Source organism: Berghia stephanieae, chromosome 3 (assembly GCF_034508935.2).
Source record: "Berghia stephanieae isolate SIO BIC M18660-M18661 chromosome 3, UCSD_Bste_1.3, whole genome shotgun sequence".
NCBI classification, from domain to species: Eukaryota; Metazoa; Mollusca; class Gastropoda; order Nudibranchia; family Aeolidiidae; genus Berghia; species Berghia stephanieae.
The window spans coordinates 82817614-82835100 of record NC_088362.1 but is presented as its reverse complement, the minus strand read 5'-3'; the positions used below and the strand labels follow the sequence as shown (position 1 = coordinate 82835100).

The 17487-nt window shown below is 36.8% G+C and overlaps 1 protein-coding gene across 1 annotated transcript; it reads right to left on the bottom strand.

The window, feature by feature from the left end:
* Nucleotides 1-4521: 4521 nt before the first annotated feature.
* LOC144968625 (uncharacterized) lies at nucleotides 4522-17104 on the bottom strand. The gene is made up of 3 exons (XM_078907146.1): nucleotides 16921-17104; nucleotides 12238-12503; nucleotides 4522-6884 (listed from the first exon to the last, which is right to left on the bottom strand). Exons 1-3 carry the CDS (start codon nucleotides 16973-16975, stop codon nucleotides 6555-6557), a joined length of 651 nt encoding a protein of 216 aa, XP_078763272.1. The 5' UTR covers nucleotides 16976-17104; the 3' UTR covers nucleotides 4522-6554.
* Between the last annotated feature and the right edge of the window lie 383 nt (nucleotides 17105-17487).

Genomic DNA, 17487 nt, shown 5'->3' with positions numbered 1-17487 from the left:
GAACTTGATTTGGGCCTCTGTGTTAATCCTTGTTTTTTTATTATGTCGTTTCTTTTCCAGTATGTATAACTTTGTCTAGACCTGATTTTGATAGTATGGGCAGGAGGTCACTTGCTGTGCCTTCTATCCCCTTATATCTATTTGTTTAGCTGCTTTCTGTCTTTGTCTTGGAATGTGATTGCTTGGTTTTGTCAGGAACTTTTCCAGTCAAATGTAAATAGCTAGTTTTGGGAAGTGATATTTTCATACAATAAATCATCTCTCTGTTATGCATTATTATTTTTTTTTATAATAACGGTTTGTATACATTGGTGTTCCTCTTCGTGGAATCATTAGTATATGTAGTAAGTGTGGTATTTAAGGTGGAGGTTAGTTTTTTAAAATTTAAGAACATTTGTGTACTAATTCTCCACACCACACGAGAGTTTTACATAGGTTGTCAGCTCCTGCACTCACAGAATCGCCCTATCAATTAGAATTAAATTATAGAGGTCTGCAAATCCTATGATTTCGCCGTTACGTATTGCATGGACATATTACCATTATGTAAGCACATGCCATCCATACACAAATGCCATATTTACCATTTGACATTGAACACCCGCATACGGAAGAAACCCCTCGGTTTCATGTCTCCATCATTTTAGTCTCGGCTTCTATGTTATGATAATCTATCCAGGCGTGTACGACCATGAGTGAAGTTGTCTATCTGCCTCGTTGCAGTCCCGGTAGCCCCATACGTGGTGGTAGCTATTAGAGTACCCCTGACAAATGGAAGGATGTCTAACCAACGGGACCGGTAGTGTAGTCAAAGTCGCTTTTGGTGGTTTGTAAATGTAAACAGACTTTCCGTAACACTCTATATGACCCTTACCTTCGAAGGCTCTTTTGCGTAAACGTAAACACCCCCTTTAACCCACGAAGTGTGTCCTCTCGTTGGACCAACTTATAGCCTAGAATCTGGAATCTAGAAAATTGCGCGCCTGAGTAAAGATAGGTCTCCCATAGTAGGAGAATGTCAACCTATGAACAGCCAGTAATTTTGATAAAAGCTCATTTTTGGTCATACTCTGCCTCTCGATATTGAGGGACAATATGTGCGTCTGATCGATGACCCCGATATCGCATTTTCCAGCTAAAGTTGAGTTGGGACGTTCGCTGATTTCTCGACCGTGCCGACGACTCTGGCGACACAATCGCAGTAATTTTTGGCTAGGCGGTCATTCTGGCGACACAATCGCAGTAATTTTTGGCTAGGCGGTCAACCGATTCGCCATTGAGATTTTGTTCTGGTTTTGATCATGATACAGTAGTAGTGTGGGTAATCGACGGGCCTTTCAATGCTCCCGCGAATTGGCTTGACATCAGGGATGGTCTAGTGACGGTCAAACGGAGTTACTCCTTTGCCCCTGATATGCTTCAAGTACACCCACCAGAACATCAAGGCGATGATCCATTACCGGCGAACATGGATTGCAAAAAAAAAATTAAAAAACAATAACAAAGACCTGAGTGACGTCAACTTTGTTCTATTCATTGGTACGTTATAAGCGGCTGGCGGATATTGCGAGTTGTTTTACCTAAACGTATAGCATCTATACCTCACTTGTTTGATTAGTTGCCAAATTAGCGAATGTTAGGCAATCAATCCCTTTCTAATGACCCAAATTGACTACATTTGCACTTTAGTACATTTAAAAGAAAAAAAGGGAATGTCTGTTGATAAATTGTGTCCAAGCAACAAATTATGAATGTTTGAATGCATGATTACCAATAAGGAACCAGTAAAAAGGCAGTTAAAAAAACAAACTTTATTTATAAACAAAAGGTGGACATTGATATATTCTGTCTCTCTCTCTCTCTCTCTTTCTCTCTCTCTCTCTCTCTCTCTCTCTCTCTCTCTCTCTCTCATACGCTCATGCTCACACACATACACATACACACACGAACAAACGATTCAGATCCCTTTGCCTGTAAAGTGGGTGCTGTATCAAATGAGCAATTGGGATCCCCTTTCTTTTTATAAATAGCTTTTAGATCTATTTTTCTCGTGCAGTCAATAGTATTATTGCTTCAATGGTTGGTAATTAAAAGGCTAGCTTATTCCTCTACCAGTAAAATCTTAATTACGAAAAATCAATCATCATTACAGCAGGATGTGTTTTGAATGAAGCGGCAAATTTTCACAGGAACTTTTCTGATAACAGATTATGCTACTTATGAGGATCAGTCAAGACCCATCATCTCAAAACGGATTTAGGTCGGGATGAATCGGACCCAGAACAGTGAATTTAGAATAAAATGATATGAATTTTTTTTTAATGAGATTTTTTTCACGGAAAGAAATTCTACATTCATTCTCCACACAACAAATAGAAGTAAACCCAACATTTCATATTTGTGATAATAAATTATATTTCCAACACCCAATTAAGGTTAAAGATTCTATATGTTTGTACATCACACATACATGAGTACATTTAAGTTGTTATACTATCTTTACCATGTGTATCATTATTGTAATCTTTCAATCAATTTAATATTAAGGGCATTCAATGGATTTTATCCTATTTCGCCCTATACCATACCATATCTTATGTTATTTCATGTTATGTTAACCTTGCCGCTGGCTTCCGGCGACAACAGATGTGGTGTGAATGTTTACTTATTTTCCACACATAATTTTTATTCAATACCAAGCAAGATTTTTTTTTAACGTCATACTAATGTAAACATGAACTTATAAATATATTTGTTTTGCAATACTTTCAATGACAATTACAGTTTGAAATCATTCATATATTATAAAGTACAACTCTGTCTGTGAAACCACTCCGAATCATATAATATATATATTATGACATATTTTTATTATCTATTTATTTTTCTATGTAAATTATAACACGTCTGTACAAAAAAAATCCCTTTTTGGGGTGCAACAATGTATTGCTATTATTATTGTTATTATTATTATTATTATTATTATTATTATTATTATTATTATTATTATTATTATTATTATTATTATTATTATTATTATAACATATAAGATACAACATATGTTATAGGGCAAAATAGGATAAAATCCATTGAATGCCGTTAATATTAATAGTAATGCCATAAATCTATGGATTAAAGATTACAATAATGATACACTGGTAAAGATAGTGTTTCAACTTGAATAAATAAACTCATGTAAATGAGTGCCGCGCTGAGGACCGGACCGAGACCGGTCCCACGGTCTTTTAGCTGTTAACCGTGGTCCAGTCCCAAAGAGGAAGACCGCCGGCGGTCCTCACTTCTTATCACCTTTCAACGGTCTCGCGCCATACTACTTCCCAGCGATTCGTTGCCTCGGTCCTTTGCCATCTTCACCAATCACCACCCATCCCACTTAATTAATCGCACCCACCCCCTTTGCCCTACACTAAACGACACAGACGACCATAGAGGCAGACGACCACCTCCTCCACTCCGCAAACCGCCTTTCGTGTGTGAGATGGGGGGAACAGGAGGCGCAGCCTTGGACGATTCCATTATACGGGTAAATTTCAAAATTACTACACCATAATGATCGCAATGACAATGATCTATGATGAAGGCATGACCCCTCTTCTCTAATGGGTTATTGTTTGAAATGTATGTGACTACTAAAGATTGTGTGTGTGTGTGTGTGTGTGTGTGTGTGTGTGTGTGTGTGTGTGGTCGAACCTAGCAAGTTGCAAGTTGATTTTTGTTTCTTTTGTCCATCTCTTGTCGCCACTCCTTTCTATCGCATTGTTGTCATTTAAAATAATACAATAATATAAAATTTCGTTCGTGTTTTAACTAATCAAGTAATATGAGTTTCATTAGTTTCTTCCGTCAAAAAAAACCAGTTTATAACGTCTGTATTTTTAAAAGGTCCAATAGAATATTTGGGACCCGATAGCTCAGTTGATAGAGCACTCTCTTATACGCAAAGGCCAGAGATCGATCCGGTGCAGTCGATTTTTTCTGAATCCCTGTCTACTCAGCAATGAATGGGTAGCTGAGTTTGTTAGATCTGGCGAAAAGTCACCATCGACCCCTTTATCACTCATCCACCCCTCTTATTATAACTTCACGTCTCTCTCTTACTCTTCAATGCTCGCTGCCCTCTAATGTGTGTTGTGTGTGGGGGGGGGGTAGGAGTTGCGTGTGTGTATCAACGCCACGAACAACTCGATCAACGCCTTGGCGATGCCATTATCTCCGTTAATGGGGATAAATTTCAAATTTTATTAAATTATCGAAGTAACAATGAAGTACGGTGAGCAAATAAAGAAGGCATCACCCCTCTTCTCTAATTAGGTTACAATTTGAAATGAGTGTGACTACTCCGTGTGTTTTACTCCTGTAGGCCACGGTTTTCATCGTGTAGCGGTCTTTAACGGTTCAAGAATGAACGGACCGGTCTAGAGACCGGTCCTTGCGGTCTTCATTTCCCAAGGACCGTAGGACCGTGGTCCTTAAGCTTGCCAAGGACCGCCCCGCACTCATGTAAATGTGGTGTAATAACATATATCTTTAACCGTGACATGCAAAGCACACACACACACACACACACACACACACACACTCACTCACTCACACACACACACGCGCGCGCATATAGAAGATAACCATAATAACATAATAATGCATAATATAATATACATACAAGACTGTAAGCCCTGTCAACAGTAGTGCAAAAAAGTATTATTCGTCATATATAAATCTCCCATCATATAATTCCCTGTCTACCAACACCTTGAAATAATCTATAGATGTTGCATTCTTTGTTTCAAATTTCAAATTGTTCCATTTCTGGACAATACGAATACCGAACCAGTTTTGTCTTATGTTTGTTTTGCATCTAGAGACAAAAATCTTACACTTGTCCCCTCTAGTAAAAGTAATATTATGAGAAAATGATAAATAATCAGAAAAGTCTATCCTATCCAGACCATTTACCAATCTACGAGTATAAACCTGAATTAAATCCCCACGAATTCTTCTATATTTCAAACTTGGTAAGTCAAAAAATTCTAACCTTTCCTTATAAGATAAATACTGTATTACATAAATCTTTTTGGTAGCTCTCCCCTGTACACTTCAGATGCAATTTACGTATTCTAGACTTGGTCGAACGAGCGATTTATACAAATCTGAAAGTATTATTATTATTATTATTATTATTATTATTATTATTATTATTATTATTATTATTATAAATATTATTATTATTATTATTATTATTATTATTATTATTATTATTATTATTATTATTATTATTATTATTATTATTATTATTATTATTATTATTATTATTATTATTATTATTATTATTATTATTATTATTATTATTATTATTATTATTATTATTATTATTATTATTATTATACAATTCATTTTCCGCTTTACACCAACTCGACTATTAAACATTTAACTCACTCAACCGAACACCGACTATATCCGTAGTTTACCGGGTTACTTTTACCCAATGCCTATTCATTACATTTTTCTGAGACAAATTATAGGCGTATCTAGTATCAAAGCTAATGCCTTTCATTTTTTTTCATGTTTATGGCAGTTAAATAAACTAGATATGCACATGCTTATTTTAAATACATTTTTTTCATGTTTATGGCAGTTAAATAAACTAGATATGCACATGCTTATTTTAATTTTTTTTTCATGTTTATGGCAATTAACTAAACTAGATATGCACATGTTTAATTTAAATACATTTTTTTCATGTTTATGGCAATTAAATAAACTAGATATGCACATGTTTAATTTAAATACATTTTTTTCATGTTTATGGCAATTAAATAAACTAGATATGCACATATTTAATTTAAATACTTTTTTTTTCATGTTTATGGCAGTTAAATAAACTAGATATGCACATGCTTATTTTAAATACTTTTTTTTCATGTTTATGGCAATTAAATGAACTAGATATGCACATGCTTAATTTAAATACATTTTTTTCATGTTTATGGCAGTTAAATAACTAGATATGCACATGTTTAATTTAAATACATTTTTTTCCAATTTTGAAAAGTAGCAAAATTCTCTCGGATTGGGTGAGTTAGTCATCTCGACTGTCAACTCATTATTCGGCATTACAGTACATTATCTCTACATAAAACAATTTTGAGAAGATCGGTCCAATTGAACGTTTTATTATTTTAAAATTGTTGTATGGTGTGTTGTTACAAACATAAATGCATTCATGAAAGGTTCAACATTAAGTCCACTCTTACTGAAATTTGTGTCTCAAAACAATATTAAGTCGGGATGATTAAGTTGCTGAAAATTGAATTCGTGGCCAGAAATTTCAGATTTGCATTTATTTTATTTGTTTTATTGAGGAGATTGAATATCATATTTTAGAGTGCTAAATATCAGTAATTCATAATAATTTTGACCAGTTTCATTTTAGTTTGACTTTTTAGCATCAGTTTCATCCCGGCATAATATCGTTTTGACACGTTGGATCACATTTTATGAACTGATGATTATGTCTAATTTTATTTTGTTCCATGTCAACCTCCACGTAGAGATTGAAAAGCGTTACGGTTGACTCGTCTGTTATCGCCTCCGTCGTCGTCTTCATAATCAACATCAACATCATCATCATCTTCGATGTCGTCATCGTCATTGCTCTCGTCATCATCATCATCCTCATCCTCATCAAAATCATCATCATCATCATCGTCGTCGTCGTCGTCATCGTCGCCATCAGCATCAGCTTCATGATCATAATCGACGACATGGTCAGCATCATCACCATTGCCATTATCAATATCCTGTTTACTCTCGTCGTTTTCATCATCAATACTTTCTTGTTCATTTCTTATGTTCACTTCAGTAACCTGTGTAAAATAAGATTGGGATTAAATTAATATGTTATATACGATGTTAAATGAATACTTCTATTCATTACTATTACTTTGTACTAGCAAAGCTGATACACTTTCGATGTGAAACTAATCACTATCACCTCCACGTTCTCTCTCTCTCTCTCTCTCTCTCTCTCTCTCTCTCTCTCTCTCTCTCTCTCTCTCTCTCTCTCTCTCTCTCCATTTCCTCTACCCCCCCCCCCCCAAACTACTCAATCTCCGTACCTTTGATTTTTCATAAACGATTTATAAACATCTGATCAATAAACTAAACGATAACAAAATACCATGTCTTCCTAATTAAGTGTGATAGTAAATGATGTGTCATTATTGTGTATTTGTGTACGATATAGGAAAAATAAATTGATTCGATATAAAGTCAAATAATGCCAAAATGCCAAACAAATTTTTCAGTTTTTGGAATTTGTCATTAAGAACGCCAAATTGGCAACTCTGGTAGCCGACTTTGTAGTTTCCAGATAAAACGGCGCCGAATAGATAGTTCGAATATGACGTCACTCAGGTCTTTGTTATTGTTTTTGCCATCCGCGTTTGCGAGTTGTTCTCACTAAACTGTATTAACCAGACTATAAACGTTCATGGTAACACAAAGTTTGTGTGTTGGTCCGTTATACTTCCGGATGGCAATGTTGTGAACTCCTTGGCCAAGCGCATTCTATCTATATTGTGAGCTGATTGCTTCGGGAGACAGGCAAGTAATTAAGAGGGCCATGACGCATACAAAAGAAGTTTGTATTAAAGGAATGTGTTTACCAATTTGTCCCTTAGTTATGTCTAACACAATGAACACTAAAATGAGGACAACTCACATTAAAAACAAACAAACAAACAAACAAACAAACGAACAAACAAAAAACTTCAATTTTAGCAAAATTCACACACCATAGAAAATAAATAAGCCACCAGACTTGGATAACACGTTGCAGATTGATGCTGTTTATCCAAAAGCTCACACAATATTTTGCCAGCCGGAAATAATGTTCCAACACCAAAAAATGTGTGTAACTTTAAACTTTTATAGATAGTTCGAAGTTGACGTCACTCAGGTCTTTGTTATTGTTTTTTCAATCCACGTTTATGAGTAATTCTCAATAACTGTACTATTCACAATAAAAAGTTCATGGTTACACAGTGTAATGTGTGTCTGTCCGTTATACTTCCGGATGGCAATTATTGTGAGCTTCTTAGCCAAGCGCATACTATCTGTAGTCTGATTGATAATTTAATTTAGTAAGAACTACTCATAAAAATGGTTGGCTTAAAACAATAACAGAGAAATGAGTGACGTAAATTTCGTTCTACTATAAGTGGACCCTTGTAATGATTTATTCCCCAAGCTGGTCAATTGGAATCATATTTCCATTTCATATAGTACCAGTCGCCTGTTCTGTATCTTTTTTTTTTTTGGTACTATCACTCTTACAATATTCGCTACTGCCTGCAGATAGGTACCTATCAACACATAAGCCGAGTGGAGAAATACGCTTAAAACAGTCGTAACGTCACTTCCCTCGTTATGACCCATGGTAACTTAGTAACTGGCTCTAAACTATCGGAACAAAGGCGAACGCCCTTATGAAATATTTCTCCGACGAGCATAAAGGCGTATCCAGAAGGAAAAAAACACATACATCTGATAATGTTTTGACTTTTACACATTTTGATCACAAGACATATGACAAGTTCTAGCCAGCATGAATAATAAAAAGTACTGATTTTCTTTGTTTAGAACCACGATGGCCGCCGTTGCTAGGCGACGTGACATCAGACTGTTGGATCCAATTTGTGTAAAGTGCATTACTCAAGAATAATCACATGGAAAGTTTTAATGTTAACCTGTTAACTCCATACTCTGAAAAAAAAAACGCGTATGTAAAAATTTGACCCGAAAACTCATCCTTCTAATATCGATCGATTGAAATGACCTTTGACAAAAACTCTCAAACATGGGATTCGCGAAGTCCCAGGCAGGTTTTTGGGGGTTTTGCCAAGAGGAGAACCATTTGAATCGATCGATATTTGAAGCACACGTTTTCTGGCCAATAAATACATGTTTTTCCAGAGTACTGCAAATAACTGGTGAAAGCAAGTTTTCATGTTCCAGTAGATGTTATTGTTTTTAGATAACCATTTTAATGATAAATTTTCACTGAGATACAAGGTGTCTATCAAGTCTTTCCCTGATTTTAAAGACTTAATCTAAAACCGTTAAAGATATTTGCATCTTGTTTTCGACATATTATTCCAAGGAAATGTCATATATTTTTGCCCCATTAGTCATCAGCCAAGATTACATCACCAAATTTAGCAAAATCAACCAAAACTAAAAAGCATCAGTTTTCTCTCCTTCTATTTTGGAATAACAAAAATGTGACATAAATCTTATTATGTAATGTGACTGCATGAAAAAAAGTGTCAACGATAGCTCAACATGCTGTCATAACCCAGTTTGCAGAACATTAAATCAAAACGACTTTTTAACTCTCTCCTTACCAGCCTATTTCAGAAATTTCCCTAAAACTTCAGAGCAGCCGACACAAACATAGACCTTTCTTACTCAAACAGAAAAGCAACAAATACATTATATACATAATATTGTTCAGTAAAATGATCTTTAAAACACAGTGCCAAAGTTTTTATAGCTATAACAAAAAGTTTCTTTGAATTTTGTGATGTACAAGAGAATGAAATAAATGTTGGTTGCATCGTAACAAATGTGACGATTTTCCTATGGTTTGTAAGGAGAGGATTGAAGAGAAAATGGGATAATCTAAATTTGCTGAAACACCCAGTGCGAGATTGATCACACCCCATTGGATCAAGCGATTTTTGTCGCATTGTAGTTGGTAAGAAGAATGGTTAATAAACATGATGTTTAAAATTGAATATCAGGCTAAACTTGTAGATCAAATCTGAGTTAGAATCAGGGAATGCATTCATCAAAAAGATTGGGTTTTGTTGTTTATTTCAATTTTAAAAAGTTTAAATTTTCTAATTTTTGACTTTATCACAAATTTATTTAATTAGTTCAGAGATCTGATCGCGAAACGTTCTTCATTATCCTTGTCATCCGGATTAACTCTGTTCTTATCAACTCTAGGAAGATAGCGTCATTCGATACGATTCAATGAGCATTTTTCTTACTCGCAAATTTATTCTGTTCATCACAACATTTGAAGAAAAATCTTTGTAATAGCTATTAAAAAAACAACAACTTATTGTTGTTTTGTAAAGCTCGTTTTGATGAACAATGTAGATATAGTCTGTGCTTTTTGATTTTAATTTGATCGTTAAAAAAATAAATCCATTTTTGTGTTGGGTCAGGCTGTAAACTGAGTGCATTCAATTCACACTTCTGGCCGTCTTTCCTTTTATTTGACCTTTCCTCTTGTTTTATAATAACAAAGTGAGTGAATCTCACTCGTTTTTAGTTGCCGAACCGTACAGGAATCGAACCATCGTTAACTTAGAGCCTGACACTGACCCAAAATTGACGTCAAAAGACCAGTCTTTGGCCACAAAAGAAAACAAATCGTGAGTTGTATTCAATAGTTCAACCAATGGGATCACTTGTTTCCATGAGCACTACTAACGACAACTCACTAGGCGGTGCAATCACCAAATAATGACGTCAAAAGACCAGTCCTTTTGGGTTTCAATGGCAATACTCTTCAACAGTCGTAACGTCACTTCCTTCCTATTGACGCATGGTAACCCGCCGAAACTCGAAAAAGTTATGGGAAGTAGGAAGCAGTGGGGAGTGAACCTGAGACTGGGTTTCGGCGGGATTCGTATAAAAAGCAATTTCTTTTTTACGAAACCCGACGAAACCCGCCTAACCCGACGAAGCCCGAAAATATCCGACAAAATTATTTGAAGTAGGCAGCAGTGGAGATTGAACCTGAGACTCAGGGAAGTTTACTCAGTTTAAGTTGGCTCTAAACTATCGGAATAATGGCGGACGCCCGTATGAAATAGTTCTCCGGCGAGCATAAAGGGTATCCAGAGGGGAAAAAAACCCATAAATTTGATCATGTTTTGACTTTTACACATTCTGATCACAAGGCATATGAAAAGTTCTAGCCAGCATGAAAAATAAAAAGTAATGATTTTCTTTGTTTAGAACCAAGATAGCCGCCGTTGCCGGGCGGCGTGACATCAGACTATTGAATCGTATTTATAACATGAACGCGGACGTTTTACCTCGGAATTGTCTTCAACAATCATGACGTCACTTTCCTCGTAATGACGCATAGTAACTTAGTAACTGGCTCTAAACTATCGGAACAATGGCGGACGCCCTTATGAAATATTTCTCCGATGAGCATAAAAGTGAATCCAGAGGAGAAAAACAATATAAATTTGATCATGTTTTGACTTTTATACATTCTGATCAGATGACATATGAAAATGTCTAGCCAGCATGAAGAATAAAAAGTACCAATTTTCTTTGTTTAGAACCACGATGGCCACCGCTGCTGGGCGACGTGACATCAGATTATTGAATCCAATTAGAATTGCTTTCAATTTCTACCAACAAAGTGAACCAACACACGGAGTTTCTTTGTTATTGATTTTAGAACACCTTTGGATGATCATGTCTCCTTAAATAAATATTTTGAATAATGATAAAAACGTTTTCAAGTTACACGTAGTTTTGCTTGCTGGTATGTTTCATGCTTTTATTGTGAGTAAATTGCAGAAATGTATAGCGTCTCTGGCACACGAAGAAGTATTCACGAACAGGAGAGGAAAATGAATGCGCTCAGTTTACAGCCCAAGTATGGCATTTCGGGGAAAATCCTGATAATTTGTAGCCAAGAAGAGTTAAAGCCAAGTCAAGGGAGGTAACAGCTATTTCACTGGAATAATCGAAAGTATTAATCCAGTTGTTTCCCTTTGGTCATAGAATAGAAGCTGGGATTGCATCCTTGTCCAAATCAATTGTTTGCACATTATGTTATATACTTGATTGCGCGTGCATTATGCTGCTGTTTTATAAGAAGTAAGTGTGCTTGTGTGTGTGTGTGTGTGTGCATGTGCGTGTATGGAGAGAGAGAGAGAGAGAGAGAGAGAGAGAGAGAGAGAGAGAGAGAGAGAGAGAGAGAGAGAGCGGACAGGGGCGTGGTGACGGGAAAAATAGATAGGTAAAGACAAGGTGTGCATGTGCGTGTATGGAGAGAGAGAGAGAGAGGAGAGAGAGAGAGAGGGAGAGAGAGAGAGAAGAGAGAGAGAGAGAGAGAGAGAGAGAGAGAGAGAGAGAGAGAGAGAGAGAGAGAGAGAGAGAAACTTCATATTTGATTACCTCTAGCATCGCCATGTCATTACAAGTATCTATACATCTGTGACAAGCCGTGTCTCTGTACAGTCCTTCTGTACCCATCCTGACTTCACTGCCACAATTTTGGCATGGGGATCCGTTCGGGTGGTCTCTACTGTGATCCGTCACATCCATCACTTCTACAACGTTTGGGGGCCCTTTAAGGCAGGCAATGCAGGTTGGGAGGACATTACAATTGTCTAGGTGGATGTCTGGATCTTGTAGAGGAGCACATGTACACTGCTGAATATCTGTTGGGGGATATTTTTAAAACAATGATTTAAAAAATGAGATTTAATATAGTGCGATATCCACTAAGCGTGTTCAACGCGTTTTACAAGGGGTCCCTGGCTAACAGCAACACTTAACATGTAGGACGAGACATGACGCCTGTTAGGCGATATTACACTTTTTTTCGGACAGAGACAACAATGGTAGCTGCCAGGTAATCATTTTACACCTGAGTATGGTGAGGGATGTGAGTAAAGAGCCTTTTTCTAAGGACTCAACTATGCCCCGAGTGAGGTTCGAACCCAGGACCTTCTGATCCGATAGTGAGTGTCATACAACAAGATCACATAGTCGCACTAAGAGATAAGATTATTACACCCCGTCCATCTTTGTTTTATTTAAAATACAAGTCAGTTAAATAGGGAATATACTTGACTTACTTGACTTTGATGCCTTTCGCGTCTGGACCGAAAGATCGGGTCGCCTTGGCTGTTTCCAGTATTTCCTGTGTGAGGTGTCTCCAATATTGCCGGTCCTCTGCTAGGGTTCTCAGATTTTCAAGGTCCCTGCCGTTATTAGACTAATGCTTTGTCCAAGTGTTGTGAGGTTTTTGTTTAGGATCACAGGGAGTGTTGTGATCGGTCTTCCTCTGAAAAGGTTCCCGTGTTTTTGGAAGTATCCCGACATGGCTTGGTTAGCTGGTATGTTTTTGTCCCTGCGTAGTATGTGACCGAACAGTTGCCATCGTTGTTGTAAAATGTCAAGGGAGATTGGTCTTTCTTTTGTGATCTTATAGAGTGATTCATTTGAGATCTTTTTTGGGTATTTGATGTCCAGCACCCTTCTTAGCTGTGTGCGATGGAAGGCATCCAGATGTTCTTCTTCGGATTTTGTCAACGCCCAAGTGCCGCAGTTATACAGAAGTACCGGTTTTACAAGAGCACGGTACAGTTTCAGTTTGGTTTTTCTCTTTATTTTGTCACCTCTAATCCATACATTGGTGAGTTTACTGAGTGCGGCGTTTGATAGCTGTTTTCTTCTTTGTACATCCTCGGTGTCTCCAATTAGTGAGCCGACTTTCTTTGTTCTTTTCCATTCCTCTTTGTTCCTCGATATTGTTGTAAATTCGGTTTTATTGGCATTGACTTGGAGGTTATATTTCATGAGGGTATTTTGTATGATGTCTATATTTGCTGGTGTTGATCCAATAAAATCGACATCATCTGCATAGGCGATTTCTCTAGGGATTGCATTCTCACTATGAGGGAATATACACTCTCAGTTTTTATCCAGGGACGATAGAGGGACAGACACTGTGACCCGATCCCTGCGTCAGTCACGGATAATTTTGTGCCCACACACGGTGAGGTATTTTTCGAGGCGATCGGCGATCGGGGGCGTGGCAGCATAAAAAAGTGGACAATTTTTTCTCTCTCGGATTTTTGCTGTTTTCACGTCGGATTCGTGATCAGCGTCAAATTTACAATAGGTTTGATACTAAGACCTGTGTGTTTACTCCAAAAATTGTTGAAATTAGAAATACATTTTAATTAATAGTGAGGCTATGTGGTCGACAGAACCGGTCCCAGTTACTGTCTGTTATTTTATCTTTCGTCTTGCGCACAATAGTGATTACTTCTCACTAAATTATATCAATTAGACTGTTGAAGGAACGAAATTGACATCATTCCACTCTTTGTTATTGTATTAAGGCAGTCATTTTGGTAATTAGTTCTCACTAAATTATATCAATCAGACTTTTAATGTTCAAGGTTACTCGTAGTTTTGTGTGACGGTACGTTATTTCCGACTGTTGTGAGCAATTTACCTAAACTCATAGCACCAACAACCGTCCAAGATATTCGCATCATAGTAATAATGTAACATTTCGAGAGAGAGAGAGAGAGAGAAAGAGAGAGAGAGAGAGAGAGAGAGAGAGAGAGAGAGAGAGAGAAAGAGAGAGAAAGAGAGAGCGAGAGAGAGGAATGCTGTATACCAAAAAAATTACTTGCGCTATATATACCGCTATATTCAATAAAGGTGCTCAAATCATTTTGTAAGGGCCCTTGGCTAACAGCAAAACATGTTAGACGAGACATGACTGTTAAGCGATATTACAATTGTTTCCCGACAGAGACGACGCTGTAAACAGCGAGGTACCCATTTTAAACGTGAACAAGGTGAGAGAATGCGAGTAAAGAGCCTTTTCCAAGGACTCAATTATGCGCCACTCAGAGCGGGACTCGAACCCAGTACCCTCCGATCCATAGGCGAGTGTCATATCACAAAACCACATGCATAGCAGCACAAGAAAGTGATTAGAGAGAATAGATACATAATATGTATTGAAGGAAGAGAGAGCGGATGGAGTGAGTAAAGTTCTTGGATATGTATAGAAGGAACTAAATTGACGTCACTCATCTCATTGTTATTGTTTTTAGACACCCATTATTATGATTAGTTCTCATTAAAATATATCAGACTAAACGTTCAAGGTTCCATGTAGATTGTGAGCTGTTAATTTAACACAGCGCATCGATAGAAGGAATGAATTTGACATTAGTCAACTCGTTGTTATTGCTTTTAGACAGCCATTTTTATGATTAATTTTCACTAGATTATATCAATCAGACTATAAACGTTCGAATTTGCAGTTTTGAGTGTTAGTGTTATACATCGATGGAGATGTCGTGGGTATTTTTCCAATACGCATAAAATCACTACATTTGCAATCAGATTTAATTTTAAATGTAACGTAAACCACTGTTCTGTCAGCCCCATGGCCTCACTATTAATTAAAATTTATTTCTAATTTCATCAATTTTTTGAGTAAAAACATAGATCTTGGTATCAAACCTATTGTAATTTGACGTTGGTCACGAATCTGAAGTCAAAACAGCGAAAATCCGAAAAATATTGTCCCATTTTTTATACTGCCACGCCCCCGATCGCGTCGAAAAATAGCAAGGCGGGCTTTGCGAGCGACCGACCGTCCCTCTGCTCGTCGGCCAGGTATTTGGTCACACCAACTTCGTTTTCATTCCGATTTGCCTGTCTCTCGATCCTCCCTGGATGAGAACTGAGCATGTATGGACCCTTTAGGGATTACCGTAGAATGGGGTGGTGACCAAGACCAAATGTATCCCCCCCCCCCCGATTGAAATCTATCTAATAAAAACATGTATGGTGAAATATGATATATATATATATATATATATATATATATATATATATATATATATATATATATATATATATATATATATATATAATTTGATTGAATTCACCGTTCTCCTTTTAACATTTTAATATTGTACTCGTATATGATGACATTGAAATAACCTGTCCGATGTTCTTTTTTCTAAAGTGCGGGGATGGGCGGAATCTGTCAAATGATGTATATTGTTTTACCACGTTTGTTTAATAATTTTCGGGTTTCAGACTTATTGACAATATGAGTGAAATTTTAATCAACCGGAATTTGAAGGACGAGTTTTCTGGCTCCCATTACAAATTTACACAGCAGTATTATAATAAAATTGCATTGTTTCTAACTCTGGAGTTAAATAGGTAAAAGTAATTAATCCTTTTTTATTATTTAAAAAAAAACACAAAACGGAAAGCAAATATATTTTGCAGAACGATAATCCAGAAATCTTGAACGCCGACATCTCATTTGTCACTTGGTTAAATACATCAATCGGTGATTATTAAACTCTACCCCTTGCATAGGGTAAGGCATTTAATACATACTGCTTCAGTTGACTCAGGTTAAGGATAATTGAAAAGTGCTAAATAGAAAAGGTAATATGTATTGTATGAAATAATGATATTGTTCTATCTAGTATCTTTTGTTTGTGTTATATTGAGACTGTAAGAATGTATGATATTAAAATGCGCATTCAGTTATAAGTGACAGAGAGAGAGACATTAGAGGGAGAGATGGGGGAGGGGGGGGGTACGAGAAACGCATAAGACATACATAGAGATAGACAGACAGACAGATAGGGAGAGATAGATAGATAGATAGAGAGAGAGAGAGAAAGAGAGAGGGAGAGAGAGAGAGAGAGAGAGAGAGAGAGATTGAGAATTAAATTTACAGCTCGATAGATAGACGAATAAATTGATATATAGAGAGAACAAGACAATAAGAGAGTAACTACAGAGAGAAAGAGCAATAGAAAGAGAAAGAAAAAATAGAAGAGAGAGAGAGAGAGAGAGAGAGAGAGAGAGAGAGAGAGAGAGAGAGAGAGAGAAATAGGAATTTAATTACTTTAGGGATTGTATTTAGATGGAAGGTACAAGCGTCAGTCCATCCACGTGTATAACAAGATATTTAACTTAACTTTTTAAGTTAATCCTTTAAAACGACATTCATTTCTGTACACATTCACGCGTGGGTCTAATGAGAAAGGAAAATGAAATAATTCTACTCACCCATATCTTCCTCTTGGTCTTTGACGAGCTGTGACGAGGAGGGTTCAAAATCCATGATTCACAAGAATATTATACAAAATATGTGTAGATGAAACAGAAGTATCTTGGGAGATTAGTCAAAACTCCAATCATAAATTCTCACTTTGAAAGTAAATCGGTGAATAAACTGAATGATCTGCAAAGAGTTGAGAATTATCTCGCAAGTGTCAATTGTACTGTACTTTTCTGTAGGTCCGTGACGTCACCTGTCTTTAGCCAATCATATTTCAGCTGGGTGGTATGTCCAAACAAGGGTTGGTAATCGCCTGGAGGGAGTTGAATCAAAACAATAGAACCAAGACTGAACGCAAGCTGACCACCTTGGAACTTAACGTGTCAATGTCATATTACAAGGTGGTATGCGTTGCATTGAGCAAAACTGATGAAATAGGATTTAATCTAGAAAATGACCTGATTGCGGTGAGAGTATGTGCGTAAAGAGCCTTTTACAAGGACTCAACAATGCGCCGCTAACAGCGTGTCTCAAAGCCCTGGACTTCCAATAAACCGCATTGTCGCCCTGAGTCC

What these genes read in the sequence shown, in the direction of transcription:
- LOC144968625 (XM_078907146.1), bottom strand. Translation starts at nt 16,975, where the DNA reads ATGGATTTTGAACCCTCCTCGTCACAGCTCGTCAAAGACCAAGAGGAA. An exon ending in AGACCAAGAGGAAGATATGG is followed by an intron (nt 12,504 to 16,920) that starts GTGAGTAGAATT and finishes ATCCCCCAACAG; the next exon opens with ATATTCAGCAGTGTACATGT. An exon ending in ATGACATGGCGATGCTAGAG is followed by an intron (nt 6,885 to 12,237) that starts GTAATCAAATAT and finishes TATTTTACACAG; the next exon opens with GTTACTGAAGTGAACATAAG.